The sequence below is a fragment of the Galleria mellonella genome, unplaced genomic scaffold, assembly GCF_026898425.1.
Source record: "Galleria mellonella isolate WM207_F2 unplaced genomic scaffold, CSIRO_AGI_GalMel_v1 utg23, whole genome shotgun sequence".
Lineage (NCBI taxonomy): Eukaryota > Metazoa > Arthropoda > Insecta > Lepidoptera > Pyralidae > Galleria > Galleria mellonella.
Window position 1 is genome coordinate 3,227,289 of NW_026442045.1, and position 25,618 is coordinate 3,252,906.

The 25,618-nt window shown below is 31.7% G+C and overlaps 1 protein-coding gene across 2 annotated transcripts in view; it reads right to left on the reverse strand.

The window, feature by feature from the left end:
• The window catches only part of LOC113512945 (uncharacterized), a 314,483-nt gene that overhangs the window by 59,269 nt on the left and 229,596 nt on the right, over positions 1–25,618 (reverse strand). For both annotated transcript variants that reach the window (XM_052894780.1, XM_052894779.1), the window contains 2 exons: positions 22,627–22,813; positions 3,375–3,518 (listed from right to left, as the gene is read on the reverse strand). In XM_052894780.1, coding sequence (XP_052750740.1) covers positions 3,375–3,518; positions 22,627–22,813 — 331 coding nt within the window. The remainder of the gene's footprint in view (positions 1–3,374; positions 3,519–22,626; positions 22,814–25,618) is intronic.

Below are 25,618 nucleotides of genomic sequence, written 5' to 3' on the forward strand. Positions count from 1 at the left end.
GAGTGATCCTATAAGACTTCAATTCTGTCCTTTTGAGGTAAAACACCCTAGAAAGAGTCCTTTTTCTATTCAATTCAAATATTTCACAATTCAGTCGGCTCGATTCCACGAAATATTATAATTATATGTATATGTAATATAAATTGTTCAAAACTCAACCACTCGAATGTAACGAAAGGAGGCGGCAGATTTAATATTCGGCTTGGTAAGTATTATAAAGCACTACATATAAACCTCTCGACGGCGAAATAATAGAGGCGAGAATATTCAATTTATGATATTATTTATTTAATTAACGTTTATAATAATACTTTTATGGTATTAATCATGTTTGCACATGGTGAAATCGAAATATTAATATCATTACTAACAGTGAAATAGATTTTTTCCAAAGAAATATGTTTGGATAAATTTCTAAAATTTCGAATCTCTTATGGGGTTACATCTCTATATAATCTAACTAGTTATGTAATCAGCCCACTGTTAGACATATGTATGCTCTTTTTTGTCGCGCGATTTTGTTATGATTTTGTTATAACTCTGCGATTAAATTTAGTGCGATTTGTAGCACTCTTTGTGAAGCGACGTAGTTGGAGTGATGTATGATTTGGCGTAGCATTTAAAATTTCATTCGTGATATGTGAAATATTCCAAGCTTCTTATATAATGTAATTATACAGTTAAGAGGTCTCTATAAAGAGGAATTGAGTTTCTTCTTTTTTGAGAGGGGCGGGGGGAGCGAGGGGGAGGGGCGTTTAAAATATTTTAATATAATAAATATGAGGAATGAGATGGATGAATGTTTGTTATACTTTCAAGCAAAAAGTACTAAACTGATTTGAACGAAACTTGGTACACGGGTAGGTTATATTCTTAGTACATAGGATACTTTATATACTAATTCATGCGGGTGAAGGCGCGGGATACAGTCATGCACATTAACTTTTCTCTCATTTGTTTAATTAAAAAAAAATAGTTATAATAATTACATATAGTAGTAATAATGAAAAACGGACATAAAATAAATCTTTGTTAGTGTAATGAAAACGCTGCTAGTAGGTATCTTTGCCACTTTGCCTTGATATGACTTAATGGAAGAATGTTTAACTTTCAACATCGTTCAAACAAAGAGATATAATTTCATTACATAAAAAGTGCTCTTTTTTTTTTAAATAAAATGTCATTTTATGAAGAAAGTTAATAAATCTTTCCTTTTTTTTAAATATTGTATAGATTATTTGTTATTCGTACGAGGTGGTATTCGAAGTTTAATAACGTATCATTATTACCGTTTGAAGTATAATTAAGTACAATAAGTATTAGTATTGTGAAGGTGGGCAATATTACTTAGAGAGTGAAGGGGGGGGGGGGGTGGAGTATAAAAATGTTTAACTTGCTCTCAAAGCACCCAAGCGAAGTAGAAGCGCAACGTTTCCTTACTTCAAACGGCCTAAGGATGTCGGCGACCACTTTGTGGCGCCACTAATTCCCTGTTCTCTTTTAATAGGCTTATGTAATTTTGTCCCAAGCCCCTTAGAAAATATCTTATGAAATATTCTTTGACTTTATGATGAACGATTTTCGTATCGTATTTTCTTTGTTCAGATGTCAGACCTGCAAGGGATGTTTGCAGGGGCGGGTGATAATGTCGGCATCTTGACAGATTTGATTTGAAGTATATTTAGATAATGTTTTTGAAGTTATTTATATAATCTATATTTAAATTAAATTATATCAAATTCATTGTGAAATATCAGGTAGGTAATAACTAAATGCTAAAGTCAAAAGCTAATAAGTAATTTAAAAGCAATTATTATTTACTTAAATACTCGTTTAGTTTTGTTTTAGTTTCGAATTAATTACTAGGTACACCTTTAAATATAATAATATATTTTATCAAAAATACAGACAGTTTAATTTAAATTTAAAATTAGAACGGGTTGATTTATTATAATCGAATATTCAATAGCAAAGAGGCTGATACATATAATAAAACGTAGTGGTTTATGTCTTAGTTTATTGAAATAACCAAAACCATCAATTTAATGTGAAGTGACAAGGATTTAGTCTTCGTATAGACCAAGAGCTAAAGCAGCTTTTTGTTCAATATCTTGGGGTTAAGAGAACAGAGAACGTAGTGCCGAAAGCACTGCTCTCTTTATTTGTAACGGAACTTTTACATCATAGTGTAGTAGTACTTAGAACGATGGCGTGAAGATAGAATTTAATTTCGATATTTCTGACAATATAAAGTTTCCGTTTTCTTAGAAAGGCACTTTATTTGCAAACGCAATTTGACGTCTATTAAAAAAAATATTAAGGTTTTTTCCAGAATGGGTCAGTTATTAAATTTGCACAATTTACAATTTCCGTGGTTGATTAAGATGTTGAACGGCGGACTTCAAGTTTTATAAAATTCATTTTTACATGGACTCAACTCGTGAAAACTTAAAAAAGTTACTGCCGTTCTGTTGCTATGGCTCCGTAGGAGTGCCGATATTAAGTATCTATTCATATTAATAAATCTTCATCTTTTATTTGTAAAGATTCTTGCTTCTTTATTTCGATTAGTAGAGGATTACTATTAATTACCAATGTGAAGAAGTCTGTACGACTTCTATTACCATGTAGAATATGTAGCTTGTCATATATGAACATGAAAGTTTTAGTACAAGTTCAAAATTAGAGTTGCCAGCTGTTGTTCTTTCCAGTATCACAGTAACTTATGTTTTTTTCTTAAATGTACTAGGGTTGGTGTTACCAACTATTTATATGTTAATTTTCGTTTTTTCATCATCATTGTCATCATATCAGCCATTAACTGTCAATTACTTAACATAGGCCTTCGCCATAAGAGAAGTTTAGCCAGCAGTTAATATGCTTGGCAGGCGGGATGGCTTTTTCAAATTCTCGTCTTTCAATAACCATGAATTAGGAATTTGTGAGTCTTAAACTATAACATATATTTTGGGCTTTACAATGCATTTTATAATAAACATGGTGATGTTCATATTTATAGATGAAGATTGCCATATTCCACAAGGTATATATCAGTGTGTTTGCCATCTCTAGTTACATTAAAAATACGAGTCTTACAGTTTTTCTTATTTTTTATGTAACTTAGAATGGCGAACAAGCTGTCGGCCCACCTGATGGAAAGTGGTAACCGTCGACTATAGACGTGAGCAGTACCATGGACATAACAGAGTATACTGTTTCGTCCATGATACCCCTATGCGTCGCCATTCCTGAGGACTCAGGTGTTATTCGTCTGTAGGTACCCTATAAATTTACTACCATATCTCATTCTTTAAACCGAAACATAGCCATGCAAACACAATTACTACTATAGGTATCTGACATAAAGTACTTACCATTATCATCTCTATCCGGTCCACTGTCATGTTCTGATTCGGACTCGTCCCAGATGGTGTCTGTAGTGATTTTCTGACGCGAACACTCGATCCAATACCCAGGGGTGGGAATTAAGCTGTGGGGGTATTCTTCGCAGAACTCATCTGGAAAATAATACTCTCATTAGAGGCATATAATATAATAAAAATATAATAAATTTGTGTTCATGAGAATTCAAATTTAAGTGTTCAAGAATTTTTCTATTTTAAACAACCAAACATATGGCATGGCCATCCGATAGATGTCTTTATACAACTATTTAAAGACTCGATTGGTTTTGGCCATGTGACTATAAACTGGCTGGTTTGTCTATGCTTTTAGTGTTAATTTGTAGGGCGACTCATTATAATCTGTAAAACTATTAGGTTTTAAGAGCTCATTTTAAGCCCCTAAGTCTTTTAAAGTTCTTTGTCCACAAAATTATAATAACATATTACAGTATATTATACATATATTATATTATGTTATTTTATTGATATGAAAACGTGATTCGATTTAGCAGGTAAATCAATAGATACAATTTCACCATATTTTTAAGAATAAATAGAAAAATATCTTAAATAAAAAAGATTGTTTAGTATCTTAAAGAGAGTCTGAAAAATACATCATATTGTGAAAATCTTATTTATAACATGAATATTCCGTTTCATGTCCTAAACACGATAATCATATTTAATTTTCGACATTTTTTTTAATTCGTCTTCTCGAAATAATATTATTATGTAGATTAAAAATATACTTCATATTGCCATCGGCATAAAACGTAGACAAATTTCTTGTCGCGGTTGGATTTATGAATGATAAAACCTGTCAAAAAATATTAAAGGCTATGTTAACCTCACGGGAGATGTTGTGAATAAGTTTCTCCTTATACCACGATAATTAATTCGACAAAATCACGTCTACCATTTCAAAGGCAACTCTGTGTAAAGTCTAGAGAGAGATTATAGAGATAAATAGAAATAGACAGTACAAGTTAATCACAGGGAAACTTTGTGCAAAAGTCGTCTGCATGTTTTCTTTATTTTTTTCCTACTCGTGTTTCTGCTGTGAAGTAGTAGTGTTTGGATGTGTTACAGTTTGAAGTGTGGAATATGACAGTGAGATTACAGGGTACAGAGGCGAAACGTCATAGTCCTCACGAATTGCAACGTATGAGGGGTACTATGGGCATAATAGTATATTGTGTAATGTGCATGGTACTGTTATGTCTATAGGCGACAGAACCATATTCTATCAGGGGAGTCGTCAGCCTGTTTATGATTCTAAGAATAATAAAAAAAGTACTTCAAGTTATATAAAAACTAAGCGTAACATAGTAAACATTCTCAATCACAAGTCGTGCCGAAATCATTTACAATTCTGTATTTGTGATGTTTTTTTATTTCAATTTTATAGGAATTCCAAATCTAAATTCAGCTGGAGTCAATTACACTCAATTGAATCTAAGTTACGGACAAAAATTTACATGCAATATACATGAAGTTATAGCATTTATTATAATTCATAACCGTTTTATAAATTAATTGGCTAATATATTGATCAATCAATCAATCAAAAATCCACAATTACAATACAATAAAATACATTGATGGTAAGATGAATATTTGCTACCCATCCATCCAAGATAAAGATAAAAATTGTTGTTTGGTTATAAAGTAATTTAGACTTTAACATACATCAAACATTGAATATCCTATTTACTTATTGGTCATTATTTATATCTATCAGGCAAATGGAACAAAATTGACGTTATTACATACCGCCTTTCAGATGTATCATGATGAAGCTATGTATAACAATTTTGTTCTTATCATACGTCTACGGAACTCTAAAACATCGTTCTATCATACAGGGTCTAACGCAAAAAAAAAAAAAAAAAAAACAAATACACCATAGTGATATTAAGAACATAAAATCCCTTTTAGATACGCTTTTTACTTTGTACAATATTAGACTGTAAGTAAATAAAAATTTCGCATGTACCCATTTTAATATTTCTGTACCTGCTTTATCCTGGAGGAAAATATGATGCCACTGATCCCATTACAGAGGCTGCTTTGAAGAGGTTTAAATAAAATATTTACATAGGTGGAGGAGGTGCTAGTCGCGGAAAATATACAGAGAGACTTGTCGAGTCCGCGTTGTCTCCACCTCGAAGACTAAAATATTCCAAAATAACGACGACCTGCTATTGAATACTTTATGAACACAGAGAAGCGTTTAAAATCAAAGTTGCTTTTATAAACGAGTATAAGTGCATTTTTTCTCGCAACAAAATCACTTTATTTGGAAACGTAGACTATAAAGTGTATATAGGGATAATGTAAAATAGAAAAAACATGATAACGTATATGTGAGAGTGAGATAGACAAGTAGGTCATTCACCTACACAATATAAGCTCGAACTGAATTTGGCGGGAGTATGATTAAATCAAGTTTTAATTCTTTTTACGTTCCGAAGTATAATTAGTTTTAAGTGAATGTACTCAGTTAGAGTTAAGTGTTTTTACGGGATATAATATTTATATATACTTGCATAAAAAAGATTGCACGTATTTTATGTATGTAAGCTTTTTAAATGCATTATAACAGAACAATTAGAAATATTTTGTACAAGAATTGGTATATCGAATTTTTTAATCGAATAAAATTTTACACCTCCAAGAATTGAATTAAAATTGTAACATATAAATACCATATGAATTCTGAAATGTCACATGCACATATTTACATTATACGCACATTGACTTTAATTGTATTTTTGTCGCGTTTTTGCGATTGCATTTTCAGTCTGTCATTATGTGAATACATTTTACTAAGTCAATAATCGGTAATGCATACATACATCAATGAACAACGACATATTTTATCGTAAATATTTGAATTTAGAAATCTTAATTTGTCAAAAAATTAATAAGAGACTAGCACAGTGATAAATCTTTATTTATAAAATATAGATACGTGATGCGCAGTGATGAGGAATATATTTTAAGAAATATATTAAGAATAAATATTCACCAAAGGGAGACTTTGTACAAAAGTCGATTGCTTGGGCACCTCTGTCCCATTCGTGTTTCAACCGTGAAGCAGTTGTGTTTGCATGGCTGTGTTTCGGTTTGAAGGGTGGGATATGGCGTGAATTTACAGGGTACAGAGGAATAACACCTGAGTCCTCAGGAATGGCAACGCATTGGGGGTATCATAGGCGAAACAGTATACTCTGTTATGTTCATGGTACTGCTCATGTCTATAGACGACGATGGTTATCAATTTCCATCAGGTGGGCCGTCAGCTTGTTTGCCATTCTAAGTTGTATAAAAAAAATATCTATAAGGATAGAAGCAGACCCAAAAAGACTTAAATAGACAGTGTGAAACATGATATGGTCAAAACGGGAGCGAATACGGAAATGACTACCAATAGAGATACAGGGAAGTAGAAAGTATACTATGTCGTAAAATAAGTGGGACAAGATCAGTAAGGTAATGATGACATTGATAAATCTTTCGACTACAAAAAGAATTGCGAAAATCGGTTCACAATTGGCGATATAATCGAGGAACGTAATCACATAAAAAATTTACGATTTGATGACCCTTAGGAGATCGGTGAAAACTAAATACATTTTACTGAAGGAATTTATAAGTCCATAAAAGAGATATGGACGATTATAAATTTTGTAATAATTAACATAGGAATGGTTCATGTTACTGAGCGAGAGCGACTTGTCTGAACTAAAATATTCCAAAACAACGACGACCCCCGCCACTGAATACTTTATAAGCACAGAGGAGCGTTTAAAATCAAAGTTGCTTTTATGAACGAGTAAAACATATTTTATGGGCACCGAAACGGATGTTTAATGATGAATAAATTTAATGAAATTTCCTTCTATTTATTTATTTGTTTAGAAACATATCTCTTACTAATAATCTAATAATCATCCATAGATAATTATAAATATTAAACAATAATGCTAACGATTACAATATAAATGGTAAAGTAAAGGTACTCTTGGTGTCACTTGGTAGTAAGGTTGTCATATTGTATACTAATAAGATATTTAAAATTTGTTTAATAACTATCTATTTATATACAAATACCGCGATCTATCAATATACAACACGAAAACTATTGGGTCTAGAAACTTGACACATTATACAGGTCCCTCGGCGTCCATTAAGAAAAGTTTCTAAGATATGCCAATGGGCGTAGGATACTGGGTTTTGCGTGGGCGAAGCCACGAATTTCCTTTTACGAGTAGTATTTTATAGAAAATATAAAAAATAAGCAGTAATAGTAAATCGAGCTCAGTATATTGAACGTCAGCGATATGTTTGCAATCGAATAAGCTATAATAGAACCTTATTCATCCTGTAATGTGAACAATTAAAGATTGTGCCCCATAAAAAAAAGCGATTTCAACTGTGACAAAACTAGTTATTTTCATATAAAAACTAAACTATTGAACGGATTTCTATAAAATTTTTATGGGATCAATCTTTAAGCATATCCTTTCAAATAGAAAAAAAAAATCTAATTGGTTGAGAACTAACGGAGTTATGAGGTAACAAACGTAAAATATACCTACAACCGAATGGAAAACCTACTTTTTTTTAAGTCCCTCGAATACAGGGGTGACAATAGCTGGTTTAGTAAATTGATTGATGAAATATAGGTTACGCGTGACGTCATATGACTGTAGGCAGGTAACGCACGAGGGGTGCATAATTTTTCACATTCATCATATTCTTTCAGTACCTATTGATATTGTCAACGAGCAGGACGCCTTTTTTTATTTTAATTGTACTGGTAGTAATGGTTTAATAATGAAGTAAATGTTACATAAATCTGCAATGTTAAAGCCCATCACAGGTTATATGTATATATGTTTATATATATTTGCAATTATTAGTTCTGCATAATACTCTACGTAATATATCATGCCTAGATATTTTGATGACGTAATAAAAATACATACACGCATATATATGTATATATACATATATATGTTATAGCTTCATCTATAAATAAACGAATAATCTAAATAATTTATACTCGTAAATAAGAACATTTCATAATGTTTTATACAATATATTATATCTGAGTCTAAACGATCAATAAGTATTAGATATGAATGATATGATGATGATGGATGTTTGGTGGCAACGTGGTGGTAGATAATCATTAAAATATTTACAACGTTACACTCATAAATATTAAGTATATTACAAAAAACCTATTTTTATGTAACATAATAACACATGGTATTGCAGGTGTTCATAGGCTAAGGTAACCACTTACCATCAGGTGGGCCGTATGCTTGTTTGCCACCTCAGTGATATAAAAAAAACACACACATGTAACATATTGACACAATTTTAAATATTCCTCTCCATTCTAAGGTTTCCCAAAAGAGATCATTATTTAGCGATGAAATCCCTCATTGTTACTTCTTCATCTTGCTTTTATGTAATTAAGTTTATGTAATTAAATATTCACTTTGTTTGTCTTTATAATCTGTATCGTTCTTTAAAGAGAACAATTAAGGGTTTTCATTCATTTATTCATAATAAAATATTCAAACAACAAATTTATTAATGTAAAAAAGTATTATTAATAAAAATGCATTTTTATAATCATTGAAAAAAATTAAATATTACTTTTTAAAGTTTGATGTAAAATCCATACCCTGACAGATTGTATGGATACATACATACTTTTTATATTTAATAAACTTTAATCCTATGAACAATAATAAACAAATATGTGTAAGTATTTGGTAAATTTCTTCACTGCGAAGGCGTGATATCTTGCTGTAGAAATGCAGCATTTAGTTCACTGTAAGGTAGAACACCAAACTGTAAGCAATATGCTTGGCGTTCATACTTAGAGTGAGCCAAATTACCACATCAATCTTCTTTATTCCATATTCTTCTTTGCAATAAAGTTATCGCTGTAATAAAAAAAAAACTGTATTATGAGTATAAAAATTATTAAGTATTATTTTTATCAAAGCCACCAATAAGATTATCATTAAAATAAATATTTTTATTTAAATAATAACACATATAAGTAGATTTTGTTTTACAAATTTTATTAATGTAAAAATTTATGTAGAAAAAATCTATGAGTATTCTTTGTACATTGCAAAAATATATGCAAAATCGTCTCAAAATCAGCGAAGACACTATATAGGCGTTGAAAATCTATATTTCCAACCAACGCTATATTTTTTCTAAATTGTCTTTATAGACAGTTTTAGACTACTTTATACATCTTGTGTTAATAAACTGATACTCAACATTTTGTGGCACGTTTTTAAAAAGTTTTTTGGAGAGTAATATAATATATTATTCGTACACGATGGCATGAGAAAAGCACGATAATTTTTGAGATTTGACATCTATTGTTCGACCTACTAAATGGGCGAAAAATGCGATTAGGATTTTTCGCCCATAGAAAAATAAAGACATTATCTAGAAAACAAAATGTCAAATCAAAACTAAATACTTCGTTTTTTTGTTTCGTAGAAACATTCAAGGGATTTCTGTTAAAATTACAGTCTACGCAACTGACAACATGTGGTTAATTGCATCGAAGTTTAAAGTCTTAAAGCTACATGAAGTTTAAACAAAGAAGTACTTCCCTATTGGTTAAGGAATTAAAAAGGCTGAACCAGTCATATTGAACGCGTTCAAAGAATAATTTTGTTCTATTGTAAACCGTATCAGTTGTTGAGAGTTGAAATATATACTAACAATATAAAGAGGAAAGATTTAATTGTTTGTATGAGATAAATTACAAACTACTCTACCAATTTTATAGATTCTTTTACCTATATAAAGGTACATTATGAGCGAGTAAAACAGGGTATATATTACAGAAAAAAATATAGCTACGAAAATTACAATAATGTAACCCAAAGTTTTGGGGGGAAAGGGATTGTTAGTAATGGAGACTGAGAATCCTATTGCTAGCAATATACCCAACCAGGTCGACCTCCTCGCGGTTTTCCCTGGAAACTATCATGGTTAATTCTTGATTAATTAATTATGATGGGCTAACTGGCCTGTTTTCATTCTCATCTATCATCCTTCACTGGTGCTCCGCCAGCGTATCCCGTTAGCGTAGGCGGGGTTACCATACCATTTTCACCCATCAAAAAAAAACTCAAAGTATCAAAAATTTGTCTATTAAAGCTAATATAAAATACTGATTTATTTTTCTATCTAGATAGTTACCTGTGTGAAGCTGGGGTGAACCGCTAGTATAACGTAAAGTTGACGCTTTGAGTCAAACTAGGGGCACGGTAACTGCTACAAGGTCAAGAGGTCAAAAGGTTAACGTCTTTATCGATAGTATGAAAATATATGGATATTATAAGTTACATTCGTTCTGTTATTATTCAAGAATCACTCAGGTTTATGACCGAGTCAACTAGACTATCACCTTTTATAATATTTAGGACCCGTTTCATAGGTTATTGGTCCTCCCAATTGTATATCTACTGATTCCTTGTAGATTTCATTTGAAAGGTTTTACCTCTGTGCCTTATATTGTTGTTATTCCTTGTCCCATATCAATATTGTTAAGGTTGATGTTTTGTGAAACAAAATCTTGAATTATTGTTGTAATAATATCAACATAATTTATATAAAACTAGCTTTTACTCGCAACTTCGTCTATATGACGGGGATTACTTTACTAACTGAGATAAAAAGAAGCCTATGCCCTTCTCCAACTTATATATTGTATGTATACCAAATTTTATCGTGTTTGGTTAAGCTGTTAAGGCGCAAAGATGTAACAAACACTTTAGCAATTATAATATTAGAATAATAAGTGGATATAACGACCTAATGAATTATTAAAGAACTAGTGAGCCAGCCCGGCTTCGAATAGGTAGTTAGAATAAAAAAATTAAGCTTTCTAGACATGAAACATTTTTTAAAATCGGTTAAGTAGTTTATCCATGACAAACAGATAAATAAACAATCAAATCTTTTCTCTTTATACAATTACTATCGATAATTTACGGATTTTTTTTACAAATAGATATATTGACAGAAGTAAAATCAGCCTTCGAGTATATTTTTCTCCATATCAAATGCCACACATATATCAAATTAGTTGAGCTACAAGAGGCAATAAATAAACATGTTAACATTAATATTGTTAATATCAACTAATATTATAAACGAGAATGTTTATTATTTTTAAGTCACTCGTCGTTAACTGTCTATTGGGTATTTTTCCACTAGTAGCTACGCTTGGCAGGCGGGTTAGCAATCGCAGATAGGTTTTGGTGATGTTTTAAGTGGGACGCTGCTGCCTATCCCTCGATCATTAAGTTCTCTTGTGTTTAATTTAGCTTTAAAGTCATTAAGTCGGCTTAGTGGTTTGGCTTGGGTGACCCATTCTATGCTGGGACCACACGACATTAGAGTTCCTTAAGTGAAAATTACTAATACTGTAAATGTGAAATTTGATAAATATATTTGTTTCTTAATCATGCTTAAATAGATAAAGCAATTTGAATGAAATATGGTACATAATAGATCTCAAGCTAGATTAACACATAAGACTTTTTGTCTTAATACACGTTACAACTATTTTATAATAATACTATAGACCGATTACATTAGAGTCAAACGTTACAGTTTAATTAAATTCCTCTCATTAATTTGGTAACATTTAGCATAGGAATAGTTTAAGTTACTACGTAACGTTTGTTACGAGTTCATTGTACCATTATGTTTCTAGTTCTATAGGTATCTATAATAGGATAGGGAGACACCGGTGATACGGATAATTGTAACCAGAGGGGTTTATTTTTAATGGATGAAAAGGGAATAGTAACCCCGCCTGGCTAACAGTATACGCTAGCGGGGCACCGGTGAGTGATGTTGGCCAGTTGGCCCATCCTGATGAATTTAACAAGAATTAACCATAATTACTTTCAGGGGAACCGCTTGAAGATATATGGAGAGCAATAGGGCTTTTAAACTTTCATTACTAACAATCCCTTTCCCCTAACTAGAGGGGTTACTGCAGTCACGTTACTTTTAAATTAAAATTTTAATGTACTTATTAAACTCTCTTATTAGAACAAGCTAGCAAGCAAGCCTAACTGCGGTTGCCAATCCGCCTGCCAAGTGTGGCAACTACTGGCAACCCCCTTCCCCCTAAGGGTTTCAGGAGGTTCAGTAGTGGAGAGTAAAAGGCGGATGTGAATGATTAATATATTAACAATTTTTAAATATCTCATGTCACTTTTTAGTACATATTTTGCTCATAAAGTTAAACTATAGTGACGACTACCATATAGGCGACGGTTACCACTTGACGGAAAGTGGTAACCGTCCCCTATGATACACTTCACGCATTGCCGTTCCTGAGGAATAAGGTGTTATATCTCTGTACCCTGTAACTTTACATTTTATGTTATCTCTATCCTATGTTTAAATAGTTAACTTAATAACGCGTTAAATCTATTAAACTGCAGTTATTAAAGTTCAATAAACAAATATATAGATCTACGGTGAAATTTCAGTTGTGCGTTTTTTACATAAAGGGCAATATTAAGTATTTAAATCAATCTGCTCTACTTGACTTATATAGATGAAGGTAAAGTGCAAAACTTGTCCAGGGTGGGCTGGGGTAGTCGGCAAATATATTAGTTCCACGGCGCGGTGTGCAAACACAATTTGGGGCTGTCACGTGGGCGTCCCCGGTCTCCCCTTTAATGTGTGTAGTTACCTCGTTGCTTTAAACCTATTGCTTGTAAAAGCTGTTTTTTCTTGTACTAAAGGCAACTTAAATATTATTTCATCACATCACTGTACTTGTAGTTACAATTTAGTAATATTTGATGTTTTAAAAATTAATTCAAATTATTCTTTATATTAAGATACAATTATTTAGATTTACTTCTATCAATACGATTTCAGACAGGATTTTGTTGTTTTTTACACTATGTAGCTTTATACATGTGACACAATCAAATTAAAATTTATTTCGTATAAAAAGAGTTACAATTATGACAAAATTATAATTTAAAAGCATAACTAAATCAAAATTAGAATTCAGTTCAAAATTGGCAAAGTTATTTTTTTTTTTCAATTATTGTGACTTTGGCGAAAGCCATCAGCCAAATCGGCAAAGATATCACGTGAGATGAAAACCAATAATAGTGATTGAGTACTTTTTTAAAAGCAAATTGCCACAGATTAATTGACATAAACTTGAATAGTTTTTTCAATGTTACTGATGTCATTTGACAGAGTAGTTGATAAATTAGGATGTCAAAAATACAGACTAATTGAGTACATTTTTAAAAAGTAAAGTGAGGATAAGGCTTGTCACAGAGTATTAGAGAAAAATTTTATAGTTATTAAATATACCTAACTGATGTCATTTGACGAATTATTTATTTTTATTTATTTAACTTTTTATTGCACTATAAAAAATATACAATGACAAATGAATAATTCAAGTGAAATACAGTAACATAAATACAGATTGAAATATACACATAAAGGCGGTCTTATCGCTAGGGCAATCTCTTACAGACAACCTTTGGTTAAAAGAGAACAGATAGAAGTGGGTAGGTGGCGCAAGAGTGACTTAATAATTTTCCGTGCATAAAATACAAAAACCTGTAATGCGAATTAGTCGCTGAATTTGGATATAAATGTAAAAAATTCAGGCGTATTGATAGATAGATAGATAGATACTCTTTATTGTTTTCTCCAAAAGATTACATGATAAGGATTGTCACAGAGTATCCGACAAAAAATTGAATAGTTATTAAATATTACTGATGTCATTTGACGGAATAGTTGTTGAGTTTGGGTATAAATGCAGACCCATCTGGCGTGTCGCTTCGACCCTTTACATAACTAATGTGGGCCTGCTCTACGTCCACAATACGCATGTTCGATCTTTGTAATGAACGATATTCTTGAAACCCACTCTTTTCGTTTCCTTTTTTTCAGACTTTGACCAATATATTTACTTTTATATTTTGACACAGTGTTTATTATTTGTTTCTGTTCCAGTTGCTTTATTGTTTCTGAGAGCATAAGCCAGCAAAGACTTTTTAATTTTGAGAAAACTTTATGAACGAAATCTTTATAGTAGAATTCTTACTGAATCCCGTCTCAATTTATTTTTACGCTTTTTAAATTGGAAGTTTATCACTTTGTCATTTTGTTCTGATTTTTATTAAAATAGCAACAGGTATATTTTATATATTATGAAACATTTATAATAATATATAATTTTAAATTACCTGTTATCTACCCAATTGAATATAGATTTAACACGCGTTGTGTTAATTTATAATATACTATATGTTAACATAAGGTATATATGTGTATACATACAATTTATATATTACATTTCAATTCAATTAATTTAGAATTTTTTTTATGTATTTATTTTATTATATTTAGTACTTAATTTGTTCAATAAGTTTCATATTTATAACACTAGGATTACAATATAAGGTAATTTAATGATGTTAAACAATTCGCTCTATTAGAGATTCGTAGTTTAGTGTTTTTTTTATACTACTTAGAATGGCAAACAAGCTGACGGCCCACTTGATGGAAAGTGGTAACCGTCGTCTATAGACATGGATATAACAGAGTATACTGTTTCGCCCATGATATCCCCCTTGCGTTGCCATTCCTGAGGACTCAGGTGTTATTCCTTTGTACCCTGTAAATTCACGCCTTGTCCCACACTAATATAAAATAAAATAAAACAATTATATAAGACGAGACAAAACTTTGAATAATTAACGTTAAAAAATCCCCGGTAAGTACGCATAGTACGCACAAAATTCGCACATTTAGCGTGCGTCATGAAAATAACGAAGTGTAAATATTTTATAGACAGCCGGGTAGGTAGGTGTTTACGCGAGCCCTTCCGTAGCCTGCGGGTATATTAGGAAAGTTTTTTACCTTCCGTACCGGGACTGACACATCTACGGGCGGTACCGGTCGGGAACAGACGGGAAATTAGGTTCTTGTGCATTTCATTTTACGTGTTATGCTGACGGGTGGGGGCTATTGTCAAATGTAAGGTGGGGACGGTGGACTATATGTACAGAGTATGCTACATGCTGAAGGGCGATGGAATACACTGATATGCTTTGAAGTCACGTGTATAATAAAGCCTGTATTCGAATGGATGCATTGTATTGTATATAATCTTTAGTACTTTGATTTACTTTCAACTGACAAAGAGTAGAGGTTATCATTTCGGTTTTTTATATGTTGTATGTAATATTTTTGTCGATTTTTAGGATTTTGATGACTCATTTGTAATCGAAAATGTTAGTAATCCCCTGTTGGATATATATTAATTTTGTCAGGATTGAATATTTTATTTTATTGTATTGACGATCAGCTAAAATTTATAATATGACGAGACTCTTAATGATAAGCGGGTTTTTTTATAGTTAATGGAATGATAACCCACCCTGCCAGCGCTATTAGTATACGTTGAGACGCATCATTGAGTGTGATAGGTGATGATTAAATCAGGTCGGTTAGCACATTGTGACGGAGTTAATAAGAATTAATCATGATGGTTTCCAATAGAAATCGCGTGGAAGTCGATCTGACAGGGTATATTTTTAGCAATGGGGATTAACGTCCCCATTATTAACAATCCCTGTACCCCTTTATAGAAAAGGTCATTATGACAAACAGTCATTAGAAGCAAGAGACTTGAGAATGTTTGAATAAATATATTTGGATATATATTGGCTTCATTTTATGAAAATAATGCTGAACGGTAAACGAATGTCTGCTATCGATTTATTCACGACATTGCTTTGATGCTGCGACGTGATTTTATATAACAGGTTTCAAAGGAACGCGTCCAATTAAGTCAAGAATATTAACTTTAACTATTTAGTTTTTTTTTTTTTTATACAACTTAGAATAGCAAACAAGCTGACGACCCACCTGATGGAAAGTGGTAACCGTCGCCTATAGACATGAGCAGCACCATGGACACAACAGAGCACACCGTTTCGCCCATGATACCCCCCATGCGTTGCCATTCCTGAGGAATCAGGTGTTATTCCTCTGTACCCAGTAAATTCACGCCATATCCCACCCTTCAAACCGAAACACAGCCATGCAAACACAACTGCTTCACGGTTGAAACACGAATGGGACAGAGGTACCCAAGCAATCGACTTTTGTACAAAGTCTCCCTCTGGTAAAATTATTAATTATTTATTTATTTGTTATTTATTTGTAATTATATAATAATTATATACTGTTGAACTATGGATTGCCATCAGGAAAAAATCAGTTTCTCTTGGATAATTGGTAAATTAATCCATGATAGATACATTATTGTTAATTATTGTTGTGTACAATTTGTTTTGCGTTGGTACGGAAAGGATCAAGATGTCGTATGTTGCTCTCTCGTTTTATCTTATGCCCGCAAAAGCCATAATGTATTTAGCGGTAAATTTGTTTATCACTTGTCTAGGGAGGCTGAATCGGCGTCGGTAGATTTACTGCAATATATTTGAGATAATTTCTCCATTCCATGGATTTACCGTGTGGTCCCGGCATAGAATAGGCCACCCCTTCCTTTCCCGTGGGTATCGTAAGAGTCGACTAAGGAAGAGCGAGGGATGGGAAGCAGCGTCCCTTTAAAACATCTCAAAAACCTAACTGCGGTTGCCAATCTACCTTGCAAGCATGGCAACTACTGGCAAAACCCCCTAGGGGGTGTCATATGTTCAGTAGTGGACAATTAAAAGCTGATATGATGATGATGATGGATTTACCATTAAATGGATTATAATGATTGTATTAATAACCATTTTTGCGAGTAAAGCTAAGCCAAGGTTTTCACTACAGTTTTTATGAGATTTATTAAACATTATTTAATATTTAATATGAATCAAGATGTTCAAAGATAATTTTTATGAGTTGTTATTGTATTAGGATATACGAATAACAAGACATTTTAAATAAAGGCTAAGCAAATAAAGTGTAACATTCTGCGAAATACCGACAGGCGAATGCTTTGTTCCATGAATATTGACAGTTACTTGATTACAGAGAGCAGAGAACGTCTTCAAAGCAGTAGTGTAGCAAATAGAATCTCGGGTTTAGCATCGGAATAATATCGGTCTATTGTGTTAAATATAATATAAGCTTTTTAAACTTGACGCGATTGATAAATCTTGCCATTTCTTTTATCGAAATAACAGCATAAATAATATTAACAATAATAGCAACATTTAAAAGATTTTTAATTGATTTTATATTATCGAATTTACTAATTGTGTTAACTATAGAAAAATAGATTATATGTTTTATTTTTATTTATTTATTTTAACGCATTCATATACATAATATTTATAAATGTGCTGTTAATATTACTATTAGGTTTAGTATGTAATACTATTTTGATGGTAAAGTAATTTACGGTCTTGATTTCATTAAATAAATATATTTATTTTAAAAAATAACAATGCACAAATCACATAAAAATAAGAATTCATTAAATAATCATGAGTTCCAAAAATTACTTTACGGATTCTTATTCATTGACGTTTGGGACAAATCGTCGAAAATTTCAATCTTATTCCTTAGTTAAACATGAAATTGGGTGGTAAGCGTTTTCCTTAAATATTTCAGTATTAAGTTCTTATACTCTTTTTGTGTAGCAATTTTAAAGCAATAAAATACTTTTAAGATTTAGAATGGTAAAGAAGACGACGAACTATCTTATAGAAAGTGGTAACAGTTGCAGATTAATATACAGACACTATGTATGTATGAACTATGAATTAAAAAATACTTTTTGATAGTTTCATGGTACTTCTCATGACTCCTGATGTGTTGCTGTTTTTGCGGACCACTTATAGAATAGAATAAAAATAATCTTTATTCAAAGAGTCTTGTTTACAAGCTTTTTTAATTTGAATTATTTTTTATTGTATTACACGGTAATTCCAGTGTAGTAATATATGTGTAGTGTATATAGGTACTAAGCTGTATTTGATTGAAATGGGTTGTTGTTATCTCCTGAGAAGAGCTTGCAAGAAAGTCGACAGTTACACTTTTCAAATTATTATGTAGAAGAGAATTTTATATTTGCATGGGTACTGCGACTTTAATTAGAGTTAAGATCTATTCATATATATGTATGACTATATTATTAAACTACTACGATTTCAATCAAATACAGCTTAGTACCTATATACACTACACATATATTACTACACTGGAATACACACAGTGTCCTGTGATGACCACAGTTGTTGTTTATAAAGGTAATTTTTCACAGTTAGCTACGTGAGCTACTAATTATCCACTATTAGTAAGAATAGTGGCATACTTTTTCTAAATTCCACCACCATTAAGAAAACTGGACACATTGTTTATAATTTCACCATTGCTATAGGTAACAAGAATATGATTTTTCCTATTTTAGTACATAATATATAATTTATAACATAACACATAATAAAATCTTTATTTAAAATTAATTGTAACAATGTATTTATTGTGCACAAAGTATAAATGAAATATTCATTAATAGATTATATGTGGAAATTAGTAGCAAAACTATTACAGAAATATTTTCATTCTTTCTAATAATTAGAAAATTCTCTCTATTATATACGTACATGTTATGTATTTGTCCTAAAGCCAGAAAATAAGGTACTCTATTTCCTTAGTAATAATACTGAAATGAGTATTACTAGGAAAAATATTCCGTAAAGTTATTGGTGGGCAATATTATTTCACTGTCTATTCATCTTCGTGAGTAAGAACTCTATACTATTCTATAATTCCATACTGATCATTATATGTATTTATTAAAATTGTATTTGCTGTAAATAGTAAATATTAAGATAGGATGGTATAGATTAAACAATAATCTTTTCTACTAAAAAAATAATCTTTGTTGGAATATTGCATTTTATATGAAATTACATGAACTTTTAATTTTTTTTTCTACTTAATTTATGTACCCATTTTTTTTATTTATAGCCATCCTTCAATTGGTTGCAATGGCAAAACTGATCAGGTATTTATTCACACATGAACCCCTTCTTTGTGGTAGAGTATAAGGGATTTTCTAAAAGTATTAATATGTATATGCTTAATTTGGGATTATGTAAAAAGATCGGGCCCATTTGTTTATTTTTACTACTATTAATAATTAATTTATAGTGATTTCAGGAAATGCTTTTCATGTCTACACGCAGTGGTTACATTTTCTATCAGATAAACCGCAGGTTTATTTATCATTTGTAGTATAATAAAAGGATAAGCGTAGATAACCTTTCTGTAAAGTGGGTACATTTAAAAGGAAACATTCCGGAATAATTTAGTTAACTGGGCACTAATTCCCACTGGTCCGGAACTCTTCATTTAAATAAAAATAAAATTGAACGCAATTATTCCGTTCTGTGAGTTTAAACACAGTTAAAACAAGTCGCAAACGGTTGAGCGTTTAATCTTGTCAATTATCTAGAAAATTGGAATGCGCCCTTCCTAAATCCGTGATACGATGTTGCTAGATTCGTCGATAAAACCGTTGTTTACGTTTGCCTTGTTTACTGCGTAAAAGTATTTAACCAATAATTGTTTTTGTAATGATATTGTTTTTACTTTCATATATCTTTATTTCTACCTGTAAATATACTTTTGTACGGTGTTTATATTACGTTTAGTAACGATGTTAACAAAACATGACACGACTTTATTTAACATGTTAGATACATCAAAAACCGGTGAATAATAATTTCAGGGTACCTAAAATATCTAACAAGAATTACGAGTTTCATTCAGTTACCTATCCCTGTGAGGACGGCTCGACATTCGTGGTCGCTTCATTCCGCATGGCTGGACCAAACCAAACCGCACCGTCCATTTTCATCAGAGAATAAATATATTTTTAGGTACACTGTTAATAAATGTACATTCATTCTAAATGAATGAAAAAATAGTTCGGTATGTACTCCGTATACAAAACAATATATATTTGCTTTTAATATCTAGTAGTGTTTAACTATTATATATTTATTATTAGATCCCTGAAAATAATGTATATTAATCCATTGAAATTACTCTATTTAATCATAAACAAATATTGGGAGTGATCTATGAATTTACAGAACAATGATTAAATTTTAGATAATTGAAATGTTCTACATTAATAACCAACTGCGGGAAATATTTTCTAGTAATATTCATATTCGAGGACAGTGAAATGATTCGATCATATAATATATGATTATAAAATATATAAAAAACAAATGATTATTTATTTTTATAATTATTTTTTATTATTATTACTATTTGTAGACATTTCTGCTAACTTTACTAAATATTTTCTATTATAAAATTAAGATAAATAAATTTGACATCAACATACTGATAATTTATATTGAAACATATTAATTTGTCTTTGGTTTCATCATATTTGGAATTAGTTTTATTAGGATGTTTATTAATGGTTAATCAACGATATATTTCTTATTAATAAAATATAAAAATAACAAGAAAAAGCACATTTTTCATAAATTCATCATCATAATTTTCCTCATTGCATGCTGTTGTGTTAACATTTCGTTCGACGTAGTATATTTTTCTTTATTATCCCTATCAGACGTCATATTGGGGTCCATACTTTTACGCATGTCATCTTTCACTGAGTTCATCCATCTTTTTTTGATTGTCTTTTCCGATTATATCCATCCACGTTCATATATCAATACCTTGAAAACATGACTTTCGTGAATCCGCGTGATATCACAATCCCAAAATATCTGTTACTTCGCGACTTATTTATTAAAGGCGCGATTTTCAGACTTCCCCGTGCATACTCATTCTTTATTCTGTCGTTCGAAAAACATAGGACATTTCATGGGGCGACAACTCTACACATCCATCTTAATTTGTATTTCTCTTTATGTATTTACGGATTTTAGTAAAAGAATAACGATGTAATTCTTATTATATCTTATTCAAATACACTTGGATAATGGATTTTAAGTATAATTTTACCTATCACTTTTAAAGGATTTTTACATTTGCTTGTACAATATTCACCCTCGGCTATAGCTATGCACTTATTCATAACCATTAGCGTGTCTCATAGAATTTGCAAAAGATTTCATAGCTGTGTAAGAAAATAGAGATAATAAATGTATTTTATACAGATGAATATAATAAATATGCTAGTTCCCATCGCAAGCAATGTACTGTAAATCATCATGATTAATTTATGTTCAATTTGTCACAAATTTGACTTCATCCTACCTTGTCATCTCTTGATAGTACCTACCACGTCAGCGTATACCGATAGTGCAGGCAGGGTTACTATTAAATTTTTACTATAATATATAACGAAAAATCTGATACATTTTATCCCTATCTCTGTTCTTCTTGTAAAAACATATGATACGATTGATTATTTAAAAAAATTATATAGTTAGTATCTTTTGGGATAATATAAGAATTCTAATCATACCCTACACATTCAAATATGTTCAGGCATTTAGAAGTTATGATGAAATACTAAAACTTACATAATACATGTACCCTGAAAATATAACAGACTTTTTAGGCAGACCTGTACCTAATTACATAAGATTTTCACAATTACTACATTGTCATAATATATAAACTTTAACATACTTTAAGATGGTTTATAAGATAGGGGAATTAATGCAATCATTTTGATGAACTACGATAATTTATTTGTATTATTATAGCCAGTATAACCTGCTTTAAATGTTGAAAGTAGATCTTATTCCACAGTAAACTATAAACATGAAACGCGAAAGTTTTTTTTATACAACTTAGAATGGCAAACAAGCTGACGGCCCACCTGATGGAATGTGGTATCCGTCGCCTATAGACATGAGCAATACCATGGACATAACAGAGTATACTGTTTCGCCCATGATACCCCCCATGCGTTGCCATTCCTGAGGACTCAGTTGTTATTCCTCCGTACCTCGTAAATTCACGCCATATCCCACCCTTCAAACTGAAACACAGCCATGCAAACACAACTGCTTCACGGTAGAAACACGAATGGGACAGAGGTACCCAAGCAATCGACTTTTGTACAAAGTCTCCCTCTGGTACGCGAAAGTGTAAAAGTTAATATTTAAATTTAATATTATAGGAACTTAATTACCTGAACATGCCTGCGGTGGCAGCGGGAATATAAGCGTGGTGGAAGACTTGCGCCTAGCGACGGCGCAGCCCAAGGATTGGGGTTTGAAGCTGCGTAGTTGCTGCATGAAGTCACTGCACTCCATCAGCGCGACGTCCGCAAAATGCAGGTCGCACAAGATCTGGTTCTTGAAGCGGCGAGACCGTTTCTGTCAACACATGCATTGGACGTTAGCGATAAACCATAGATATTCAGAGTGGCCTATTCTATGCCGGGGCTACACGACGGCTTGATGTACACGGACGTTACATTGCTTATTCATTATTTTAAAATAAGCAAGAGCGTATTTAAATTGTAAATTTTTATGATTATCCCTTGTATTGTGAGATTATATATTCAGTCATGATGCTGATTGTCAGTGGTAACAATTTGTTAAAAAGAGAATGTAGTACTTTAAACAAAAAATACACACGTTAAGAAAACCAACTAATAAAGGTATCTACTCTGATATATATATTAACAATGTAATTGCCGAAAATCCCCTTTTTATTTAAGCACTGCGCTCCATACATACTAACCATTGGTTTGTAAAAGAGTTCTTAAGCCTGAGACAGTGTAATTTCGACAATTTAAAAACTGCCAACCATACTTAGTATGCTTCGACACGTTCGAAATATAAAATTAATGCTTCGAGACGGGATTCAAGCATGGGTTCAATTATACGAAGATGGCGTAGTCAGGTAAACAAAAGAGTTCAGACTGCCATTCGATCTGTTTTCGACGAACATTTAAAGGCCTTTTTAGTCAATTATTACAGTACTTCGAGTGGAAAATAAATTTATTAAAAACTCGTATTAAAAGTTTGCCCAGTCTTTATCAGCAAGTCGCTCTTTTTTAGGGTTCGCTATGAAAGTTTAGCCGAAGTATTTGATTACAAAATTTTTCAAATATTGGCACGCTACGTTATACTTTGGTGAGCTTTGCGTAAATGAGGTCTCGGGTTCGATTCTTGGTCGGGTCAACATTTGGGTGTGCCTCTAGATTTTCTTTGTCTGGTTCTACGTAGCACAAGCATTTGGTCCTCAAACTAGAATATCTAGGGTATTCTACTTTAAGACTAGATGATTTGTATGATTAATTGTGTGGAATTTTTTATTATTATATTGAGAGATCAAAATATGATAAATTGTATGGAGGTGCTTAAATTTCTATATACATCGACGATATCGTTGTGGGAGATTGAAGTTTTCATACAATTGCATACATTTTGCTTTACAAACAGACAGTCCATGAGATAGGATCCTAAATGCGCATGGCAAAGGATCGGATGAGTTGGCGCTGCCAAGAAGTTTATACTTAACAATGAATGAATCCGGGCTGAGATAAATAAATATTAGAACCATTAAATAATATAGATATTTTAAAAAACACATAACATCGTACCGTGCATTAGCAAATTATAAAAGCGTCCAATAAGTGTATCGTCCGACTTTTATCTGTTCCCAAAGCTGAAAAAATTTTTAGTTGGTAAACATTTTTTTACAAATGAAGAGGTCATAGCCGCCGTGGACGCTTATTTTGAGGAGTTAGACGAAGATTTTTTAAAACGGGTATCGAAGCCTTACCGGGTCGATGGAAAAAGTGTTTTGAGCTAGGAGGAGAGTATGTTGAAAAATAAAAATAAACTCAAAATCGTGTGGTTTCATTAAGTATGTTAGGCTGAGAACTTTTCAAATGACCCTCGTATTAAAATATAATACAGATATTTATTGTCACAACTTATCAAAATTTGAATATAGAACAATTTGATATTAGTGATTTGTAAAAAAGTGCTACTACTTCATACAAATTCTGATATTTCCTTTAATAAAAAATATTTTCCTTTATAACAGCTTTTAGGTCTTCTTATTTAAAAGCAGAAATAAGGAAAATACCATTCTCACAAACTTTCAACTGATTTCATTTCGATTTTTCTTAATTATAAATAATAATAAATATATACGGACAAATCACACAGATTGAGCTAGCCCCAAAAGTAAGTTCGAGACTTGTGTTATGGGATACTAACTCAACGACACTATATTTATAATAGATACATATATAGATAAACATCCAAGACCCAGGACAATCAGGAAAAGATCGTTTTCCATCATGACCTGGCCGGGGATCGAACCCAGGGCCTCCACGTCGCAGGCAGGCGTGTTGACCGCTGCGCCACGGAGGACGACGAATGAATGACTATCTATTTATTTATAGCAAAGTAACAGAATCCAAATTAATACATTAATAAGATAAATATTACACAACATTTTATAATTATACCACTCCTTTATTTCCTATGGATGTCGTAAGAAGCAAATAAGGGGATTTAATGGTCGAGGAATGGGTAGCAGCGTCCTTTTTAAAACATCACCAAAGCCTAACAGTTCAACTGCCAAGCATGGCCAGTACTAGCAACTTCCCGCCCCACAAAGGAGGAGTACATGTGATGATAAATGTCTAGCGACCCATTCCAGCTTCATACGGTATTTTTGAAAGTAAAATAAAACCGTTATTCGATGATAATAAGGATAATAAAGGATATGTTGGAATTACCCTTAAATAAATTCAAAACATCTGTTAAATCATATTTACTGAGCAAAGCCTATTACTCACTAAACGATTACTTGAATGACGAGTGTGCATGGCAATAGTTGTTCATGCACTGAATTTTCATTTAATGTTAGACATAGACACCTATATAAATATACATTGTAAATAAACTGGCTTTAAAAAAAAAAAAAAAGTAATTCAATTGAGTTTCTTGCCAGTTCTTCTCAATTGGATCTATATACCGAACTGGACGGTAGGGAAAATATAAAATTATAATGTAAAAATTTGACGTTCATAAGCGGCTAAAATGTCCTACATGAATAAATGATTTTTGAATTTTGAATTTTGAAATTTTGATAATGGAGCTCTATAGATGAAAGAATTTTAAAAATCGGGTCCGTAAATTTTGAGTTTATGCATT